General features: G+C 43.7%; 1 protein-coding gene across 10 annotated transcripts in view; it reads right to left on the bottom strand.

Moving 5' to 3' along the window:
• Window positions 1-23,235, bottom strand: part of trol (terribly reduced optic lobes) — a 124,229-nt gene that overhangs the window by 13,912 nt on the left and 87,082 nt on the right. For 2 of the 10 annotated variants that reach the window (XM_089473572.1, XM_089473574.1), the window contains 19 exons: window positions 16,198-16,464; window positions 14,923-15,042; window positions 14,355-14,579; window positions 13,920-14,171; window positions 13,562-13,636; window positions 13,102-13,116; window positions 12,622-12,755; window positions 12,466-12,559; window positions 11,548-11,937; window positions 9,248-11,475; window positions 8,076-9,171; window positions 7,295-7,480; window positions 5,279-5,427; window positions 5,033-5,213; window positions 4,215-4,824; window positions 2,819-3,081; window positions 1,781-2,042; window positions 1,319-1,716; window positions 783-1,230 (listed from right to left, as the gene is read on the bottom strand). In XM_089473572.1, coding sequence (XP_089329698.1) covers window positions 783-1,230; window positions 1,319-1,716; window positions 1,781-2,042; window positions 2,819-3,081; window positions 4,215-4,824; window positions 5,033-5,213; window positions 5,279-5,427; window positions 7,295-7,480; window positions 8,076-9,171; window positions 9,248-11,475; window positions 11,548-11,937; window positions 12,466-12,559; window positions 12,622-12,755; window positions 13,102-13,116; window positions 13,562-13,636; window positions 13,920-14,171; window positions 14,355-14,579; window positions 14,923-15,042; window positions 16,198-16,464 — 7,393 coding nt within the window. Of the gene's footprint in view, window positions 1-782; window positions 1,231-1,318; window positions 1,717-1,780; window positions 2,043-2,818; window positions 3,082-4,214; window positions 4,825-5,032; window positions 5,214-5,278; window positions 5,428-7,294; window positions 7,481-8,075; window positions 9,172-9,247; window positions 11,476-11,547; window positions 11,938-12,465; window positions 12,560-12,621; window positions 12,756-13,101; window positions 13,117-13,561; window positions 13,637-13,919; window positions 14,172-14,354; window positions 14,580-14,922; window positions 15,043-16,197; window positions 16,465-17,018; window positions 17,178-17,867; window positions 17,982-18,295; window positions 18,382-18,577; window positions 18,711-18,922; window positions 19,085-19,291; window positions 19,463-20,291; window positions 20,386-20,482; window positions 20,665-21,797; window positions 22,308-23,087; window positions 23,214-23,235 lie in introns of all 10 variants that reach the window. The other 8 variants (XM_089473565.1, XM_089473566.1, XM_089473564.1 and 5 more) reach the window with 8 other exon arrangements.

Genomic DNA, 23,235 nt, shown 5'->3' with positions numbered 1-23,235 from the left:
TGGTGTTGGGGAGAGAAGAACATATTATTATCGATTTTCGATTAACGATTGCTGCTTTACAGCTAGCAGAGAAGAATCATATTGTTTGCATTCTTGACTATTTTCTTTTTATTTTATTTTGTGGTGACTCTCAAACTGTAATGTGCAAGATTCTTGAACTAATTTCTTCAGACTCTAAGAAGTGTAGACAGTGTACCTCTCAAATTGTAGCTTGAATCTACTAACCCCTTCGATCATACATTGCATGCATGCTTATATTTCTATTCCTGTGGTTCTTTAAGTGCCTACCTTCAATATATGGCCCTCAAACTGTAATTTAATTGTATACGAATCTCCTGATATACTGTTATTATATGTTTAGTTTTTCATCTATCTGGATAGTTAGAATTCTAATCTAGTTACCTACCTATATGTGACTCTTAAATTGGAACTCGTATTACCTTTTGATATTTCGATCATTAAATAAATTTTATATTTGCTTTATTTATTCAAATTACATCTTAAGAGAATCTACTATACTCCATGTAGCAAAATTATGCATATCTGCTCTTTGAGAAATTCTCTGTTTAGAGTGCATACTTTTAGGATGCTGATTCGGATGCTACAATATATCATTCGCCAGATATACATCTCATTCATTTAAAAACAAACTGATATCGATAGTTATCGATTTGGAAATAAAGGAAGTAAGCTCATACAGATAATACTGAGAATTTGTGTTATTCTCGTATGATAAACAAAATAATAATCCCCGCTAAAAAGGAAAATAGTTTCAGACTCACCTAGGCAGTGGTCGGTTATTTTCGGTGGTCCATTTCACGTCCTCGGGCCGGGCGCCTATCACATCGCAGTAGATCTCGACATTGCGATCGGCCTCCACCTCGAGCGGGATATTGGGACGGAAAGTGATCTGTGGCAGTGGCGACCGCACCAATTCGCGCACGAGATACGTAACAATGGTGCCCCGATGATCCATGGCATTGCAGCGATATTGGCCGAGATTGTGCTCCTCAACGAATGTGATCGTCAGTTTATTGTGCTCGGAGCGAGCATTTGGCAGCAGCGGCTGTCCATCAACGCGCGTCCATTGGGTGTTCAGATAGGGATCCAGGTTGCAGGTGAGGGACACATTAGCGCCCAGGTGCGTGGTGAGACGCTGAGTGTCCGAGCTGGGACGCTGGGGTGGATAGTATTGCGGCAGATAGGGATCGCGTTCCACATCGCCATCGCCTATAAGAGAGTGAGTGAGAGAGAGAGAGAGAGAGAGAGAGGTGTAGTGTTGTAAAGTGTTGAACAGCGTGTTCGCTGAGCTACTTACGATCACCGATGTCACCCCGCTTGGGCTTCACATCGATGCGTACGGCACGCTCATCGCTGCCCGCCTCATTCGTGGCCTTGCAGACGTAGACCTTGGCATCCGCCTGTGTCACCCGATTGATATTCAAGTAGGCGGTGTTCGAGCCAACCTGGCGATTATCCAGCGCATAAACAACCGGCTGGTCGTCCCATTGCACGGTCGGGTTCGGTGTGCCGCTCGCAATGCACGTAATGCGCACCTCGTCGCCCTCGGTGTACTGTATGAGAGATTCGTTCGGCTCCAATTCGATCACCGGTGGCTCTATTACGCGTATCGTCACAACGCCTGTGGTGCGTCCAACGCTGTTCACGGCCGAGCACTCGTAGTCACCGCTATCCGCTAACTGTACATCATTGATGCTACAAGGGAAATCGGGCGATTATCATCGAGTCCATATTGGATAATAAGTACAGTGATACTTACAGTACGTAGCCCGGGTGCTGCTCGAGGTGTCGGGACGAGAGTGGTATATCGTCGACGCGGCGCCACTGCACCGTCGGCTCGGGTATGCCATGGGCGCGACAATAAAGTACTCCCTGTTCGCCGACGGTGAGCGTCCTTATTGGCTCTATCTCAACGCTCGGTCGCTCCCGAGCTGCAATCAAGTAAATTATGGTGGTTGTACAGATTAGTATTAGGATCAGACTGTGCGGACCTGTCTTATTACCGACTCCACTCTTGTGCACTTGCATTTATAAATTATATATTATTAAGTATTAAGATTATCAATATACATAGCAAAATTGTTTTCAGTTCAATTAATTTACCAACATTGTCAAAATTGATTGTGGCAAGCAAATGGGAAGGAAGAAACAGAGCAAAGAGAGTTGTTATACACTCGGCGTTCCTAGTATTTGTGGGACTACATCATCTGGTTTAGTCTATAGCTGCTGCGCTTCTATTGAATATGCCAGATTTATCTGAACACACAGAAAATATCAACAAAGCTTCTTAGAGTATCAAAGTCTTGATTGCTTAATCTAAACTTTGCTCAAGCCATTCGAGCTATCAACTGAATGAATAAACTTTTGAGTATGTGAAAGATTCCTTAAATATTTTTAAGCATATGACGTAAAAAAAATATTAAGTTTTATTAAAGCTTCAATACGAATAATGCTTTAGCTCTTGGTTGAACATGAAGCTTTAGCTTAATCGATTTTTCAGCTGAGCTGAGCCCACATTTATTTAAAAAGAAGCTTGCAATGGAATAAAAGCTTTGTCGAATTATCGGTTTATTCAGCTTTAGCCTCAAGTTGAGATTTTAAGCTTAGCTTTTAATAGCACCAGCATTTGAGCTTTGTAGTACTTGAAATTGGCTAAATTCATATTTGCACATGCTCTATAGCTAAACAAGATGATGTTGCTGTCGGGGGCCAATAGCAATTCGCTGGGCAATACATAATTATGTAATAATAGAATCATATAGATTATGTAGTTCGTATAAACTAGATTGGGACTTACGTTCAACATCGATATGAGTGTTTGATTGATCTGTACCAAGGGCATTCTCGGCCGTGCACACATACCAGCCACGATTCTCGATCATAGCATTGTGAATGCGCAGAACATTGCCCGTGATTTGGACATTCGAGGGCATTGAGTCGCGCACCTTCATCCATTTAATGCTAGGGTAGGGAGAGCCGGTCGATTCGCAAGTAATGCTCAAGTCACTTCCCTGATATATGACGTACTCCTCCTTAAGTCGTACAATACGGGGAACAACGCTGCACGAGAACAAAGAATACATGTTTTGTAATCATTTTATGAAATTTTAGGACGAAAAAGTGCGAAAAATCCGAATCAGAAAGAATTGCCTTAGCCCCAGCTCTTTTTTTAATCGAGAGTAATATTTAATATCTAGCAGTGGCATTAGAATTAACTGTTTGCCCGTCCGTTTTTCTCTCTTTATATATGTCCGTATGGATGTCCGTATGGATATCCGTTTGGATGTCCGTATGGATATCCGTTTGGAAGTCCGTATGGATATCCGTTTGGATGTCCGAATGGATATCCGTTTGGATGTCCGAATGGATATCCGTTTGGATGTCCGAATGGATATCCGTTTGGATGTCCGTATGGATATCCGTTTGGATGTCCGTATGGATATCCGTTTGGATGTCCGTATGGATATCCGTTTGGATGTCCGTATGGATATCTGTTTGGATGTCTGTATGGATATCCGTTTGGATGTCCGTATCGATATCCGTTTGGATGTCCGTATCGATATCCGTTTGGATGTCCGTATGCATATCCGTTTGGATGTCCGTATGCATATCCGTTTGGATGTCCGTATGGATATCCGTTTGGATATCCGTTTGGATGTCCGTATGGATATCCGTTTGGATGTCCGTATGGATATCCGTTTGGATGTCCGTATGGATATCCGTTTGGATGTCCGTATGGATATCCGTTTGGATGTCCGTATGGATATCCGTTTGGATGTCCGTATGGATATCCGTTTGGATGTCCGTATGGATATCCGTTTGGATGTCCGTATGGATATCCGTTTGGATGTCCGTATGGATATCCGTTTGGATGTCCGTATGGATATCCGTTTGGATGTCCGTATGGATATCCGTTTGGATGTCCGTATGGATATCCGTTTGGATGTCCGTATGGATATCCGTTTAAAATATGTAGGTCCTTCTATACACATTCAAAGTTTTCCCAATTTTCAATTGATCAAGAATAAACGTCTTAAGACCAAAGCACGGATCAAGTTAGATACGATAAGGGCTCTTTTAATCATAATATGAAATTAAAATATTTCGAAATTCCAACATGATGGCAAGAAGCATATTAATACAGCTCGGCAGATATATACTAAATCTGAAGCTTTCGTTGTGCCTTAACTCACCCATTGCCGATGGGAGGCTCTTGTCGCTCTTCGATATAGACGCGCGCATCTTCGGTATAGTTGCGATGCGTCCTCAAATCGATGCCAACGCACGTGTAGACTCCATTATCCCGGGTGGTAGCATCTCGAATCTCTAGCGTATCTCCGCTAATGATAACGTGCGACGACTGCGGGACATTCAGTGGATAGCCATCGTGCAGCCACTCATAGTGCAGCTGGGCGCCGCTGGTCGATTGGCAAACGAAGCGAATTATGTCGCCAGACTCGCCGTTGTAGTTCTCCGGCTGAATGTAGAGCCGCTCCCGTGCTGGGGGCTGTGGCTGCGGCGCATTGCCCACGACATAGACCTGCACATATTTCTCATCGACATTCAGATCGTTACGCGCCTGGCAGCGATAGCGTCCCTCGTCCGATTTACGTGGCGACTCGAATATCAAGCGTGAGCCATCTGTGCGCGTGTTTCCGTCCGCTTGGCCATCGATGCGGGTCCAGATGACTACGGGTGCAGGATTGCCCTCCACCTCGCAGTTGATCTCGTTGGGAACGTATTCATTGAAGGTCACCGTCTGCGGTAGATTGACAATCTGAGCGCGAGAGCGTTGGGAATGCGCTGCGAGAGGGAGAACAAGAACGAGAGGAGGGAGAATATTAGCATGGATGATATTAAGAAAAGGAAATCAATTGAATCCTCAATAGCTACCATAGCGTGCCAGCATTTCTTTGGCATATCCTTTACAAAAATGCCGCATGTCAAATTAGTTAACTTTTTAGATTGTTTATCGCGACTTGAGAAAAGCAATAGACTGCAAGAGACTTACGTGTTATGGTTATGGAGACCATGTCCTCGTAGGCGCGAGAGGTCTGGTTGTTGACAGCACGGCAGATGTAGACGCCAGAGTCGGTCACTTGCATATTATAGAGTCGCAGAACTCCGCCGGAGATCTCGGCTGTGTTGGGCAATTGGCTGTTCTGCTTGTACCAGCTGACGACGACAGGATTCTAAAGGGGGTAGAATGGAATGGAATCGAATGATATTTCCCAGCACTTCTCAATCAATCACTTACATTATTCCACTTCATGCGACCGTTGCAGTGCAGCGAGATCGAACCACCGACGGGCATTATCGTGATTTGTGGCTTCGATATCGATACGATTATTTGACTGCGTATATTGTCGGGCTGTTCAGTGGTTGATGGCTCTGGTATTCCATAGTCTGATGGGTTAATGTAGAGTGAAACGATTAATTCGACTCAAGAAACGATTATATTATTTACTGTTAGGAATTCAACTCTTTACAGTTTGGTTTAGTGACACAGTTGCGGTTTATTAACGCCAAACACACAAAACGTTTGGAAGATGGGGTAAGGTCATATGGGCATTGGAGGTTTGGGACTGGGGTTTGGTTTCTTTTGATTGTGGCTGGGTAGCTTCCATAGTTTTTTTTAGGCACCAACTACTACACAGGTATATACCAAATGCCAGACGCAGCTGGTCTTAAGGACTACAATAGGAGTTGACATACATATATTGATTTATTTAGAGAATCTATATAGTATGAGAGATACGTTGAGCTGGCCGTGTTCTTAGCTCAGAGTGCAATTGTGTGAATGGGAGCTCCTCTAAAGAGTTGGGGTTAGTTAAGAGTTGCTAAATTTATCACCGACTACTTGACAACGACAGTGACAGCGACAGTAAACTGTAGAGTTCCAGAAAGTATTCAAATATTGAGTTTTATACTCTTGCAGCGATTGATTTTTTATCAAATTTGTTTTCTAAAATTTCTAAAATTTGGCATACAACATTCTTGAAGAAAGCCATATAAAAATGTATGTATATATTATTATATCAGACGGGTTTATAATATAACCATATAAGAAGAACTTTTTAGAAAATACATTTTTTTTTTTTTTTTTTTTTTTTTTTTTTTTTTTTTTTTTTATAAGAATTTGGTCAGTTTTCCAAAATATCCTTAATATTTCTAATCTATTTAGGTTTTTGTAGTTAGAGCCTCATTAAATCGGAAGACCCTTTGACTGAGGATATCCAGGACCATGTCATTACGATAGCATTTTCCAATTATAATTCTTATATATGCTGAACACAAAATGTGATTGCAAATCTGCTGCTGCAAGAGCATTTCAACTTCGGCATGCCGAAATTAACTTTTTTTCGCTGTCCTACTAGAGTAGATAGTATTTATACACAGAGTTATCCAACTATGAGTACGTAGCATAGCGATGAGACACACAGATTTTCTTTATACACAAATAAAATACTTTTCGTTTTTAAGACGGTGCTAGAAAAACAAATCGAAAACAAATTTAACAACAACATGGGCGTAGAGCTTAGATCTAGAGGTATCTAGAGCGATGCAGCTCTGCAATAGAAAGCACAAAGAGAGACACTGAATGAAAGTGTGTGAATGAACGAGAGAAGAGAGAAAAAGATAAGGAAGACAGAGGGAGGGATAGCGCCTACAAAGTATGCACAAAAGTAAACACAGAGAGAAAGATAGAGCGAGTGATGTAGACAGAGAGGAATCTAGGCAGAAATTCGTGTGTTTAAAGTTTTTTTTATAAATAAAATATTTAAACATAAGTGCTTAAAATGTTTTTGGTTTTTTTTTTTTTTTTTATTAGAATCTCTCTCTTGAGTTACAATGGATGGGCTATACATGATGATGATTGGAGTTATTGAGCACACTGGGAGCGAATGGGGGGAAATGTAATAAAACAAAACAATTTCTAACAGAAGGAAGCCTAAGATTATTTTAATGTATTTATATACGTATATATATATAAATATATAGATTTATATGTATGTATGTATGTATGTGTGTGTAATATGATTTGACTACTGGGTAAGTTGGTAATTTTTTGCAGTGTAAAAGTAGTTTACAAACAGTTGATATGGGACAAACAGAGATAGAGATAGAGAAAGAGAGAGGTGGCAATTAAAGAGAGACAGATAGCGATAGTTGTTGTTGTTGTTCGTTTGTTTTGATGTGTGTGTGTGTGTTTGTTTTGTTTAATTGATTGATTGCTTGATTGATTCGATTGATTGATTGATGATTGGCGAACCTCGCTGATGGCAGCCGTTGCGCAGTTTCGTTATATTTCCTATCACTCTGTTGCCCTTATAAATCAGCAGAGTGTCATTATACGATATTGTCTCGTTGGGCTCAATATCGAACCGAAAGCCGTTGCAACAGTATCCCCTGTATATATCGCATAGCTTGGGCGGCTCTTCAATCATGCGCGATGTGTCTAGAATGTGGATGGATTGGATGTTTGTTTTGATGATTTCATATATTTCACGGATAAAGATGATCGTATAAGGGGATTTTGTTTGTGATTATTTTGTTGTATTTTTTTTTTTTTTTTTTTTTTTTGTGGTGTGAACGGGTGTGTGGTGAATAAAAAATAAAGTTGAAAGATATGTAGAAAATTGTATAAAATTTTGAGAGAATAGCTAGGCTTAAAATAAATAAAATATATATATGTATATGTCTAAAAAAAGGCTGAAGGGACATATCGTGTATGTGTTTGTGTTTCAGAGAAAGAGAAAGAAAGAGAGGGAGAGAGGGGGCAGAGAGGTAGATAGAGTAAGGGCGAGAGAGCGGGGTAAGCGGAATTCTGATAAGAGCTGGATCATCATGATTTGGCTCAATTCAAGCTGAAGAAGCTGAAAGTTCGCGTCCAATCGACTTGGCTGGGAGCGGGCACAATCGGTTTGTATCTAAGTCTGGTGCCCATTCTAGACCAAACTAGATCCAGTTAAATGGGTCCCTCTTCTCGTTTTCATTTAGCTTTGCCTCTAATTTTCGATGTATGCTGCCGTGCTGCTAGCACAGCTACTTACCGAAGTCCTGGCAACGATCGCCCTTGAAATTCTGCTTGCACTGGCACTCGACGTAGCCGCTGCTGCCCAGGTAGCAGCTCTGGGTGTTCTCCTCCTGGCACGGACAGCTGCGACACTGGCCGTTCTCCTCGCGATAGTGGAGCGGAGCGCAGTTCTCGCAGGAGTTGCCCGTGTAGCCGGCCGGGCATTGGCACAGCTCGATGTCCGTTACGAGCTCGGCGCCGGGCTGATCTGCGTCCAATGACAGTTCCCAGGTCACATCGCTAATGGAGGTGCGAGTGGTGGGGATTTTGGGTGTGGCACGAATGAGCAGATGCTCGATATTGACCAGAACGCTCATGATGTCGTGTCGGGAGGCGGGCACGGCGCTGCCACTGTCCAAGCGCAGCCACTGCTCATCCTCGCTGAGGCGCACACTGTACTCGTTGAGCTGGGCATCCTTCGCCGGTCGGGACCAGACCAGGCGCACGCCATTGCCAATAAGCACCACATCGTTGCCGGGCTGATAGTCGCCGAAGGACTCGGCGACCAGGGTGTATTTCAAGTAGCCGCCATAGGCGTGCAGTTGATTGCCTTGGACATTGCCGCGCAGACTCCAGTACTTGGTCGAGTACGACGGATAGGTGTAGGTGTACATGTTGGTGGGAATGTCCTTTTTGAGGTTGCTATCGTCCATTTCCATTTGCTGTCCGTATTCGTCCGTGATCAGAGCCTTGTTGCTAATGAAGTCGATGGCGATTAGCTGGCGATAAGCCACGGCGGAACGGCACTGAGACGAATGGCCCGAGCAGAAGCAGTCCTTGCATCCATCCGGATTGCTGGAGGCCAGGCCGAAGGTGTTCGGACGGCACTGGTCGCAGCGCGCGCCGACCACGTTGCGCCTGCAGTAGCAGACACCGTTGCGGCAATCCTCCGTTCCGTCTCTGTTGCACCATTGGCATTCGCGCTGATCGTCTGGCGTCGGCTGGGGCGGTTGCGGCGGCTGTGGCCCATTGTTGTCCGGCTGGCAGTCATAGGGCGTGCCACGAGTGGCATCGCCCACATAGCCGGCGGCACAGCGATCACAGTTCTCGCCCTCGGTGTTGTCAGCGCAGCTCTGTGTGGGGCGGAGGGGGTAGGGGCGTATTAGAAGTGGAACAGTTGCATTGTCTTATAGAGTCTTTGGCACTTACCAGGCACTCGCCAGATTCGGCATCGCATTGCGTGGAATGACCATTGCACTCGCAAGGCTCGCACAGGCCCAGGTAGAGGCCGCCTTCGACATTGCGCTTGTAGCCGGGTGCGCAACGCTCGCAGGATAGTCCAATGTAGCCCTGGGGGCAACGGCATTCCTCCACTTCAAGGGCGCGCTGGGTGCCGTAGCCATTTGAGGTGGCCACGTCCATGACGACCTGCTTGAGGGATCCCTCCATGGTGCTGGTGGTGTAGGTGGCCTTGATATAGATGGCATCGATCTTGCTGAGCGCCATCAGCAGATGCTCGCGATTGGTGGCTTCGCCGTCTATGCGCTGCCAAGCGCTCTCAATGATCGGCACGGCGTATGAGTTCGAGGTGCTGGGACTGACGGCTGCTTTGCGGAAATGAATGAGGGTTAGATCCTCGCCGCTCTTGATGACCACATCGGGTGCGCTGTTGCGCGACATCTGGCCGCCGGGCAGTGGGCTGTAGCTGAGGGTGTAGTTGAGACGTCCGCCATAGGCGGTCAGTTTGTTGCCCAGGAAGGGGGCGGGCAGGCTCCAGTACAGGGTGTCGGCGCTGTATTCCGAGCCGGACCTGAAGCTAATCTCATTGGAAAGCGTATCGAAGGGCACGGACTGAGGGCTGGCCAGCGTGTAGTCGCGCACAAGCTGGAAGCCATGCGGCACATGGGAGTGGCCGAAACTGCTGCTGACCTGCTCGCGATACCACGAGGTGCTGGTACACTCCGCCTGCAGGCCGCTGCAGAAGCACTCAATGCAGCCGGAATAGGTGAAGGAATTCAAGTGGAAGCTGTTCTGTGCACAGGTGTCGCAACGATCTCCGGTGACCAGGGCCTTGCAGTCGCAGCTGCCGTCGGCATTCTGGTTGTAGGTGCCCTCGATGTTGCACTGCGATTCGGGTGTCTTGTGGCAGGCACCGCCCGGTATCAGTGGGTTACCCTGATAGCCGGCGGCACAGCTCTCACAGCGTCTGCCCTCATAGCCCTCGTGACAGTTGCAGATGACATCGTTGTCGGGACTTAGCTTGCAGCCGTTGGCAAAGTTATTGGTGCCGGTGTGCGGGCAGGGGCACTCGCTGCAGGGTATTCCACGGCGCGGATCACCGAAGGTGCCGGCCGGGCAGAGCTCGGGCACGAAGGGTACACAGCGACCCAGCCAGGGACCGCCCGGCTGGCGTACAAAGCCAGGTGCACAGCTTTCACATGAATCCCCAATATAGCCAGGTGGGCAGTTACATTTCTCAACCAGCGAGGCACTTCCCAGACCCTGGTCCGTGGTGCCAGCCGAGTCCATGGCAATGTTGGTTAGCTCCACTTCGCGTGCCACCGAATCAATATAGCCGAGACGTATCAGAATGTTGTCCACATTGGCCAGTATCATCATGATCTCCTCCCGTGTGGCCTTGCGACCGTCGGGCTTAAGCCAATTGCCTGGCAGGAAGCTGATCCTCACCTTGTTCAGTATGTTGGCCTGGGTGCGCACACGATTGGTGAGTATGAAACCGTTGCCGGTGATGATGGCATCGGGTCCAGAAATGGGACGTCCACTGCCCAAATAGTTGACCTCATAACGAAGCTCGCCGCCATAGGACTTCAGCTGATTGCCCATGTACTCGCTGGGCAGGGCCAGGTAGGGTGTTTCGCGACTGTTGTATTGCACGTCGGAGGCACGGAACTGCACACCATGATGGAGCGTAAGCAGGGAGTGTCCGCTGCCCTCGTTGATGACGATCTGCTGATAGGGCGTCAGATCGACGGTGACCACGCGGTGCGACAGAATTGGTGGCTGTATGGCATAGGTGAACAGATTGGCGCTATCGCAGGAGCTGGCCACGCCGAAGCAGAAGCACTTGATGCACTCCTCGGTGGAACGGGCCAGCATATTGAAGAAGCCAGCCTCACAGACCTGATTGCGATCAGGTATCACCTTCACTATGGTATCGGGCGTTACGAAGATGGTGCCGCGCGTATTCATTATTTCGCAGGAGTAGGCGCCGCTGTCCTTGTACTGCATGTTGGGGCAATAGAGATCGCCGCGACCGTTCGAGCTCGTGAACGTGCACTGGTCGGGCACATGACCCCAGTTGAGACGCCAAATGATCGTCGGAACGGGCACACCCGTGCCCGTGCAGGTCAAGTTTAAGGACTGTCCCTCCAGCAACGACTGCATCGGTGGTGGTTTTCTCAGTGGCTTCGGGTCCGCTGCAATGCAGATTATTTGTATGTCAATAGATTGTCGTTAATTTCCTGATTTATTACTGATTTGTGACTTACTGCAGCCGAACTCATCGCTGCCATCACGGCAATCGTTGATGCCGTCGCAGTGGAAGCTCTTGGGTACACAGTGACCGGTGGAGCATTGGAATTCGTCGTAGCGGCAGGGCGCACCACTGGGCTCGGGATCGCAGGACTCCTCGTCGGAATTGTCACCGCAATCGTCTTCGCCGTCGCAGCGCCATGTGCGCTCCACGCACTTGGTGTTTCTGCACAAGAACTGATTCGGCTGGCATCTGCGTCCGTGGCTGCATCGGTGTTCATCGGATCCATCCGAGCAGTTGGGCACGCCATCGCAAATCTCCGACTTGTCAATGCATTCGCTGTTCATGCAGGTCGCCTGGTATTCGGTACAGGCTGTCGGTGGGCGTTCGTGTTCGTCGATATTGACTGTCGAATAGAAGAGCACACGTACAGAGCTATAGCTTCAAGAATTCCGTCATAGCTGTGACCCATTCAGTCTTACCAGCATAATAGCCAGGTTGGCAGTAGGGGAATTGAAAAATATTTTATGGATTATCTAATGCTCAAATATGATTCGTGGAGCTGACATTGGTCTAAGACTGTCAATAAATGCTACCTAACGCAGCGTTGATGAAATGATTTTCCATCTAATTTATCTAATTATATATATTGAAATTCCTTAAGGAATGTTTTTACTATCTATCAAAGACCAAGTCCAGCTCCAAATCAGCTTACGAAAACTTCCAAATTTACCTAGACCAAAGAATTCAAGATCAATATGCGGAACGGTGCCATATTTGATTCGATTTGATTTCGGCTCCTCGTATTTTTGCTCGCCCCAAGCTGCGTCCAAGCAGAATTCGTAGCAAACGGAGAGTATAGTATTCAACAACCCCAATCAAACCCAACCAAATCTCTAGGGATTAGTAATGAACCACCCAAGATTATACTTACAGCGTTCGACAGTCAGATGGACGGTCACTTGTTGGCCCTGAATGTAGCTCGGGTAGCCAACAGCTTCGCACACATAAGTGCCAGAGTCCTCCACCTATTGATACAGTGGTTAGATTATAATCGAGTGTGAATATTGTAAGGACGAGTCCAACTTACGCGTATGTTGGGTATTTCCAGACGTCCTCCCTTGTCGGAGAAGCCAACAGGCAATGGGCGACCGCCGGGGCGTGTCCACCTGACCTTGGCACGGGCTGGACCCTCGTCACGGCAGCGGAAGATGACCTCGCGACCTGCATGCCACAACAATTATTAGGTAATATTCATAAGGAAGGAACGTATATATATACATATATATAAATAAGATTATCTAATAGTCGGTAGCATAGCGAGCAAGTATTGGATCTAAGTAGGACTATAATACAATTGAATTGTGATTGTGTGTGGGGGGATTTACAGTTGTGATTGTTCTAAGGTATCTAGCAGGTGTGGGTGCTGACTGCAACATCAATAATAATATTAATTTCGACAGAATGTACAACGCCGGACCTGTTGCCAATTGCTGTGGTGCAGTAGTGGTGCAGCTGTACGAGACGAGTGACTACTATTTATATAGAGTGTGTAGTTAGGCCAACTTACCCTCCCTAATATATCCTGTAGGTATTTAATTTATGGGTTATGTCATTTTGGTTGGGTTAAGCATTAAAAGTAATGGTAAAGCATTATGTAGAATCAAACAAACCATTATAACCATTGTAGACAAAAACAATGAAATACATAAAAACGTTCTTCGAATGCGTTCGAAGGGGCTTTAGAGCCTTGCAAAAGAAAGATCTTGACCAGGTGTTCGATTACATATATCGAGCTATCGAACAGACAACGACAAGTTAAAGCGGTGAATGAGCTTGCAGTATCTCAGATCGATAACAGACAAAGTTATCGATATCGAAGGCGTCCCTGATTGTTTACAAAACTTAATTAATCGACAATAAAATGGATTATTACAATTGACATAAATAATCGATCTTTTGCAAGGCATTCTGTTCTGGTTTTCTGTTTGCCACCCAAGATTATACTTAAAATTTCTTTCTCAACTCACTTTCTTTGATGATCTGGCTGTCCGGGTAGGTCTTCAGGTTCAACTGGCTGCGACCAGCAGGAGAGGTATCGGATGCTGTGAAAATAAAAAGTACACTTGGCGCATTAGTCTATGATCTACTGCAGACGAATTATGATATTTATTAGTCGTATTTATAGAGAAAAGTATTAAATGGAGAATCGAGAGCGTATAGCTATAGTAGACCCGCACTGTTTCCTAAACCGTTTAGTACTCTGGTTGATTGGTTAAGCTAATATTAATATAGTTGTGATTGTTGGTGGTGGTGGTGGTGGTGTTGGGGTTGTTTGTGCTGACACCGTTGTTGGTCGGGATAGTACACGGGTCGCTGAGCACTTACTATCGATTTCATTAGTGATGGGCTCACAGTCCAGCTCATCGCTGGCATCGAACGGACAATCGATAACACCATTGCAGCGCGCTGTGAGCGCTATGCAAGGACCATTCTCACACCGGAACGCGGTGGGTGGGCAAATAATGCGCAATGGCCCCACAGGCAGCACTGTAGTTGTCGTTGGCGCCACCGTTGTGGTTGTCGTTGTGGTGGCGGTGGTGGTGGTGGTGGTTGTTGGCGATGCAGGCCTGTAGCTAGCTAAATGTTGATGACCTCATCACGATCAGTGATCGATCAATCAATGACAATGATGATGATATTATGATGATAATGATGATGGTCATGATGATGATGATGATGTTCTTGATAACGGATCAAGCTGGTTGCTCGTCGCCCTAGCCTAAGCCCCAGTTAAGGACTCCCACACAACTGGCTACTTACCACAATTGCTCTCATCGGAGCTGTCCTGGCAATCGGTCTTGCCGTTGCACCGAGCGGTCAGGCTCACACACTGTCCGTTCCGGCAGCGGAACTGATTGTGCTGGCATTGCAGTATGTCGCAGTTCTCCTCGTCCGAGCCATCCATGCACTGTCTGATTCCATTGCAGACGTCGTCCTGGGACACACAACTGCCGTCCCGGCAACGGAACTGATCCGAAGCGCAGCCTGTGTGGAAGCGAACAAGTGAAGAGATTATTAACTGAATTAGTTCCGAGCGAACTTTTGCTACAGCTGTACGGAATCCAAAGCTAGACAAATCATAGTCATATAGTATATATATATAAAGAGGTAGACAATATATATATCGTATAGAAACGAAAGAGTGCATACACATGTGTAACTCGTGTTGTTGTCGTAAATATCGTTTTCTAATAATCGTTGTGTCTTAAATTTGGACTAGAGTTTCTTTCACTTAGCTAGCATGCAGTTGGCTTAGGTACGAACTAAAACAATGTACAGCTACAACTAATATAATGGCTTAAATAATTGCAGAAATTTGATTATTAACCAATACAGTTCTGTTCATCAGAAAAGTCTTTGCAGTCGTAATACCCATCGCAGTGCTGTGTTGCATTTATGCAAAACTGTCGATCGTAACAGAAAAACTCGGTTTCCTTGCATTGAGTACCTGTTTAAATTTTTTTTTTTTTTTTTTTTTAATTTGGTGCAATTTTGCAAAAGAATTTGTTATAAGCGACAAAAAAGAAAGACGTCAGAGATAGTTAAAGTACATATATTTATATTTGGAGAGAGAGAGAGACAGTCATATATACATAGATAGATCAGTGCATTGTAATTAGTGTGTAGATGTAAATGTAAGCAAGTGAGATAGAGAGACAGTGAGAAAAAGAGTGGGAGAGAGAGAGAAAGTGAGTGAGTGAGAAAGAGAGTGAACAACATTGATCAGCAACTGAAAACAGAAAGCATATAACTAACTAGACATACGTGAGTACGTCAATCAACAACTAATTCAAACTAGGTGCCTCAAGTGCTATGCAAGATACGAATCCAAAAATTGAAAGTTATCAAAACTGAGTGTGCTTAAGCAGTTATCCTTAGCAGAAAAAAAAAAAAAAAACAAAACAAAAAGAAACGTCATCTCCTAAAGTTTTTTGACTAATTTCTTGATAAACCATAAACTTGATATCGAAGAGAGTATTTGAATCGATAGAATTAGGGGATATAGGTTTTTTAAATCTATATCCATTTAAATATATTGTATATTACAACTTTCAAATGGCTGCTTAGAGAGTTTTTAATGCATTCGACTGCGAAAATAATCGAAGGATAATAAAACGATAATTTTAACGTTGAAGACGTGACATGATCAAATGACAATCTCTTTGAATATTATAACCGCTGAGAGTTATCGATCAATTGAACTATTGGAAATAGTATCACTCTTGTGTGTATTTAGCAAAACTGAAAACAGCTACTATATATACTTTCGAAAACTATTGAAGGCATTCAATGATGAAGTGACAATTAGCTGTAATTTATGAATGTAGCTATCGGAAATAGTATTTCTCTTCTTTGGTTACGCTTGAGATCTATCAAATCGAAAAACTCAGATAAATTAAGCCAGCGTTAAAGCTGTAGCCTATCGCTTAACATATACCAGGACTACATGTTAGTAACTCTCTTGTGTTTCATGGTCTCTCACTTTAAGGTGATGAGTGCGTTCTGCATGCTCCCTAGCGTTACGGAAATTGTTTGAGTTACGAGCTGTGATTCTGTTTGATGGCGATGATATCGATTTTAGGATTGAATATGAAATACTTACAGTTGGCCTCATCGGAGCTGTCTTCGCAATGGCGACGACCGTCGCAGCGTTCGCTTTCCGTGTAGCATCTGCCACTGGGGCACGTGTGCTGTGGACAGGGTAGTGGCGGATACAATGGATGACGTGTGGTATGCAAATGGCAGTCGCGCTCATCGCTGCGGTCAATGCAATCGATATTTCCGTCGCACAATATCGAACGATCAAAGCACGACTCATCGCAAAAGAACTGATCTCGTCGGCAGTCATTCGCGGTCAATCGATCGGTGGCTATGATGGCGATGACGATATCGATATCGATATGGCGATGGCGATGGCATGCAATTTATTTGTGATGTGTGTGTGTGTGTCGATACCGTTATCAGGATCACGATACCGATAGCGATAACGATGGCATTTACGTGTTAAGCGTGTTTCAGTAGCATAACAAGAAAGAGAGAAGAGAATCGAGATGAGCAATGCTTGTTTGGAGAACAGTTGAGTAGTTGACATTAGTGAAGCGCAACATTCAGTTGACAAACACAAACTCACTTAGTAGTATTACATATATACAAGCAATACAAACCTGTTGCGATACACTCAAGTCTATCGCTGTTTATCGATAGACGCAAAAGAGCCTAACTTACAGCTATAATTATATATGAATATATGTATATATATAGTTTAAACTAATTGGAATTGGATTTTTGGTTTGGATAATTTTTGTTTTCTTTGGCTTTTTGGACTTTGATTTGGTAATGGGTGACTGATTGGATCGAGTGGGTGGTTGTCTGGTTGGTGGGGGTGATTTTTTTGGTTTTTAATGGAATTGTGTGTATCGTTACCCTGTCCCAAGCATCTACTCGGCAATTCATCCGATTCGTCCGTGCAATCGGCATGTTTGTCACACAAAAAATCGGCGTTAATGCATTCAGAGTTTGAGCACTGCCATTGATATGGTTGGCATTTCCTAACTGTTGTATTTCTAAAATGTTTGCTGCCAGCTGTGTGTGTTTGTGTGTGTGTTTGAGTGTGTGTGGCGTTTGTTAAAACAAAATGACAAAAATAACAAACGTAAAAAATAAAAAAAATAAAACGCATGAGCATCACAAAAATTATGCGGAATATTTCTGACTTGTGAGAGCAATAGGCTAAACGAGATAGCAAAAGAGCAAAGAATAAGAGAAAGAAAGAAAATAAATAAAGAGAGAGAGAGAGAGAGAGAGTAACAGAGAAAGAGAAGTAGATAGATGGATAGATGACGGTGTATGTAAGAGTGCGAAAACAGCTGTGATAGGGCTCTTTATGAGCCATCGATACTGATCGATATATATCGAAGCCAACTCAATGTTTTAAGTAAAATTTGAATAAACGAAAACGGAATAATGCGAAACTTGATTTAGCAAAGCAAAGCTATCGACAATCAATTATAAGTGCCGATTACAAAATACAAAAATATTTATTAAATGACATGACAAAAGCAATGCAAAATCATGGCTGCTCTGCATGATATCGATTTGCATCGATATCAATTTGGAACTATGCTTAATAAGCAGCGCGAGCATTAAAAAAAAGTTTAGTGTGTCTAAATAAAGATCGATAACTATCGATTGGTAGAAATGATAAGATAAAAGATAATTTCGAAGGAAAAGTCTACAGAATTGAAAGTATAAAAGTGAATGTGTAATTGTTACCCGGACAATCGAGCTCATCGACGCCATTGTCGCAATCTCGTATACCATCGCAGCGCAGCGACCAATCGAGGCAGGCGCCGTTACAGGCGATTTGATTTATCGCACAGCTGCTACCTTCAAAATGTAATGCAAAACAATGAAAATATATGGGATAATAACAAAATCAAACGCTGTTTTAGCTGAGCTACTATATTACCAATTAGACACAACTAGCTACAGCAAAATATCGATTAAAAATTATCGAGAAATCAAAAGAAATTCAAACTACATAAGTGCTACGACTACGATGCAGCTACGCTTGCAGTGCGAGGGTTTGATACGGTAATTAATAATATTTTCAGGTTGCGGATTAATAGGTAGAGGTCAGTTATCGGGGACAGTTTCCTCTTTTTTTTTTAGTTTTTTGTTTCTATGTAATGTGCGCTTACCACAGTTGAGCTCATCGCTGCCATCGGAACAGTCCGCGATGCCATTGCAATGCAGCTTGGCTGCAATGCAATCGCCCGTGTTGCAGCTGCCGATTGAGCGATAAGTTTATCGATGATCGATGATAATGGCGATGGCGATGATCGTGTGTAACAGAGTGTGTGTATGTGTGGGTGTGGTTGTGTGTGCATGAGTGTGTACATGGAAATATATAGAATAGCTGATCAGATTCGTGTCGATGATGGTGGCTAGGATGAGCTGAGCCTTTTGGGAAGGTGTCTTACAGATAGGCCTCATTGCGACATGAAGTACAGTTGCGTTCGTCGTTGCCATCGTTGCAGTTAACAATACCGTCGCAGAGCTGATCGCGCGGTATACAGTAATCATCGCACTCGAATTCGTGCTCTAGACAATGCTCTGCAAAATGTTTATGATCATGATTATGTATATGTGAGGGTGTGTGTGTGTGTGTGTGTGAGACAGTGAGAGTGAGTTTCGTGGGCGTAATTAGTTTGACAGTTCTTAGGCAAATACAGTAAAGCCACACTATAGCCAACACATTTAGTGTGTGTGAGTGTGTGTGAGTGTGTGTGAGTGGGTGTGTGAGCGATGTACGTGTGGTTCTTTACCTGTAAAGGCCGGACAATCGAGCTCATCCGTTTCATCTTGACAGTCCGCATAGCCGTCGCACTTCTTCTCTAAGGGTATGCACTGACCAAAGTCACATTCAAAGTAGTACAGATCGCACTCATTCAAGGGATCATTATCATTGTCAGTGTCTGAGTCACTGTCTATATATTTGTATGTTTGTGTGGGTGTGTGTGAGAGTGAATGTGTGTGTGTGTGTGTGTGTATGTAAGATAAGAGAAATGTTGCGTCAGATATTAGATATATGATAACTCGCTCTGTTCACTAGTTGCTGCGAACCCATCAAGCTCTAAGCCAATTAGTTATATATGTATCTTTAAGGTTAGTTATACTCTGTTCTTTCGCTGTACCGTAGTTCGTATCGTAATTGATCAGACAGTTGTACTCATCGGCGCTGTCAGCGCAGTCGGTGATGCCATTGCAGCGCTTATAGCCAGAAATGCAGCTTCCGTCCCCGCATTGATATTGAAAGCTCTGGCATTCGACGATCGGGCGGCTCAGATTAAATTTGGCATGAAAGTCTGATGATGTATGTTGTGTGATGGTATGACGGTATGACGGAATGATGTGTTGTTGTTGTAGTTTGTTGAAGATTGAGCATAGTTCACAAAGAGCGAGACAGAAGAATAGTGGAAGAGCGAAAGGGAGACGATGCTCGCACAGTATGTATATACAAAAATATATATATATAGACATACATATTTTTCGTTTTAGGTGTATATATACATATATATTTTAATTTTTCAGATAAAAGCGTAGAGCATAAAAAAAGAAGAAGAGAAAAGAGTACAGTTAGCGGCATGACAAATGATAATACTTTCGTTTCTTCTATAGGATATTTGGTGGACACAGGGGAAGCAGGATTTTGGATTCGAGTTTTAAGTGTGATTATAGCACTATGTAAAAGCTATTCAAATATACTTATTTGAAAATAACAAATAAAATACCAAATAACTCATGCTCAGAACTATACCAAAATAAAATATTTTTAAATAAATAAATGTATAAATAAATAAAATAATAAACTAAATAACTAATATTAAATAAATAAATAATAAATAATTTTTTGTAAGAATATTACTGTTAGATGAGGCTATGCTAGTGTTTGTTTAGTAATTAATTTTTATGTGGCTGCATCGTGTCACGACACGCGCCCATCTCTAATCAATTTAAACAATGCTTAAGATCTAGATTAGATAGGTTGTTAGTTGGATAATTAGTTCATGTTGCAGGCGAGATACAAGCGCCAAAGTGTGTGTGTGGGTGGGTGGTTCATAGGTGGTTTGAGGGTGGTTTGTAGGTGGTTCATGGATGGGTGTTTCTTTTTTTTTTTTTTTTAATTTTACTTACGGCATGCGCTCTCATCACTACCATCGCGGCACTGAGATTTGCCATCGCAGACTTGAGTCTTGGGTATGCAACCGCCGCCCCTCACACATTTGTACTGGGAATACACATGTTGTTGGTGAGAGTCTCTATGTATGTGTGTGTGTCTGTGTGTATGTGTGTGGGTGACTGGGTGTATGTGTGCGAGGACTCACCTTGTCAGCGCTGCAATTGCAGAGCGTATAGTCCTCGTCCTCGTGCTCTTGGCAGTCGGGAATGCCATCGCAGACGCTCTCAATCGGAATGCAATCGCGATTGTGACACGCGAATTCAATGTTTTCGAGGCAATTGCTGCCCAATGATGATGATGACGATGATGATGATGATGATGAGCTGTCTATAAATGGTGTTGGGGTTTTGTTTTTGTGTAAATGTCGGGATGTTCGGTGTTGGTGTTTGGCAGGCAACAAGGCATATTTATAATAATACGAGCGAGCACGTATAAAAATAACATAAAAAAGAGAGATAGAGATTCACAATAAGTGCATGAGAGAGAAAGAGAGCGGTATAAATATACATAGAGAGGGAAATGCTGGTAATGTATACGTATGTGCGTGTGTGGGTATGTGTGTGTGTGTGGCAATTATAATTAAAAACGATCTAGGACTAATAAATTTAAAAATAACATAACATTAAATGCTAAATTAAACGCTTTACTTTATAACTAGTTGATTGTACGTGTGTGTGCGTGTACGAGTGTGTGTGCTTAGCTTAAGTAAGTTTCAATGTTTCATTTTCAATTGTAGAGTCACAGACATGGCATGCACTTTGATATCAAAGTCGTCTAACCCAAAGAATTTAACCCGAACCCAAGCCCATTTAAACGAGAATACACAACTGATTACTCGTCACTTAATGAATGTATGTAGCAACTATGTAGTAAGTAACGAGTCTTCCTTAATCAACTCGATACTTGTAACTCATTACTTGAGACTCGTAGCTCGTTACTTGTATCGTGACTAGTAGCTTATGATTCGTAGCTCGTTGCTTGAGAATCGCAGCTTTTAACTGTGAAGTAACGAGTGCTGCATAGCTTGCAACTGATTATCCGTTACTTGTAACTGATTACTTGGAATTTCTAACTCCTCATGCGTAACTCGTTAATTGTTACTTATGTAACTGGCAACTCGTTATTCGTCGCTCGTTACTTGATAATTGTAGTTTTCAACTGGCAAGTAACGAGAGTGGCATAACTTGTAATCAAGTGCTCTTCACCTGTAACTAGTTATTTGTCATCTCTAACACGTCATCTCGTTACTCGTTATTTGTTACTTATAGTTTATTATTCGCAACTCATTACTCGCCGTAACTAACCACTTGCTACGCACTATTTATTACTCGTTACTTATTATACGTTACTCATAGTTGTAGCTCGTAGCGCTAGCACGCTTCTCGCTGCTCTAAAGCCCACACAGAATGTAAGCCAGCCCGCTACTCGTTAATACGAGCTAGTACAGTTAGGAAACCTACTCGATGCAACTCCTCTCGTTGTTATTGGTATTGGGTTAGTGGTGGGACGCGTGGCAGCCGGTGTTACTCTAGTTAAGGGCGGCGCAGCCGTTGTCAGTCGTTCCAGTGGGGCGGGCCCATATGTTACCCAGGGATAACGCGTGGGCGCAAGCGTTACGGGTCGCCTGGTGGTTGTTGGAGGCCTATATCGATCGCAATCAGCTTCGTCACTCCGATCGTTGCAGTGGTGGAACCCATCGCAGCGTAAGCGGATCGGAATGCAAACGTTATTTTGGCATTTGAAGTGATCGGCATCGCACGGCTTTTGGGGAGTTGCTTTTGCGTAATGATCCTGCGGATAGTACAGCTCGTACTCTTCCGCGTCGGCCTTGTGCAAGCCATCTTTGTATCTATTTCTTTCGTTATCGCGGCCAGGAGCCGGCGGAGGATGGCGATGGTCTCCATATTGGCGTATAATGCCATCACGATCGATCACATCATCATCGATGTTGTTTCCGATATCGTTCGGATCTGTTAGCGGCCGCGTACGTTTACCGGTTTTGAAAGGGCAAGGAAAGGATTTCGGACAGGGTAATGGTAATAGACCGCATGCAAAACCCGGCATATATGGATATAGGATGGGGATATTAGGCAAATGGATTGGACATCGATATTCGAATTTAATGCAAATTTTGATTTTGATTTTTGTTATTATGTTTGGAGCATGCAAATTTCGCAGTGGAGCCAATTGATATTATTGTTGTTGTTGTTGTCGATTTCGATTCGTTGTTCCAGTTGCGGGGAGTTGGGTTGTAGTTGTTGTAACGTGCAATTAATCGATTAGTTTTTGGACATTCGATAACCACAACCAAGTTCGTTCACATATTTGTTTGTATAAAATTGTTTTGTTTTTTTCGAATTGTTTTCAAGGCGAATTGGAAAAAAAGAGAAATAAAATGTAAATTTGTTAAGAAAAAAATCATAATTTTTGGGCAGTTGACACGCATAATAGCTAAACACAGAAACGCAAAAGCAATCGATAAATGAATTATCAAAGAAGCGGTAAACACGCAGAAAGACAGAGAGCGATATAGAGAAACGGGGGGAGGGGTAGTAAAGGGCGAGAGTTGAGAGCCGTCACCAAGTAGTTACCAAAACAGTTACCAAAAGTTGTGAACAGAGAACCGCAGTAAGCATTTAAAATATATAAAACTTATATCAATAACACACAGAGAGAGGGAGAGAGGTAGACAAAGAAACAGAGATACAAATATAATAACTATTGATAACAATACAAGACGAAGGACTTACCGCAGTCTTCCTCGTCTGTATAATCGTTACAATCGTAGATGTTATCGCACACCTGACGCATCGGTATGCACTCACCGTTCCTGCAGCGGAACTCATTGTACAGACACTGATCGGCATCGTAGCCACCTGAGTTGTTTGAGTATATGTG

Source organism: Drosophila arizonae, chromosome X (genome assembly GCF_054131065.1).
Source record: "Drosophila arizonae isolate 15081-1271.41 chromosome X, UAZ_ARI_1.0, whole genome shotgun sequence".
Lineage (NCBI taxonomy): Eukaryota > Metazoa > Arthropoda > Insecta > Diptera > Drosophilidae > Drosophila > Drosophila arizonae.
This window is presented reverse-complemented; position numbering and strand designations above follow the sequence as displayed.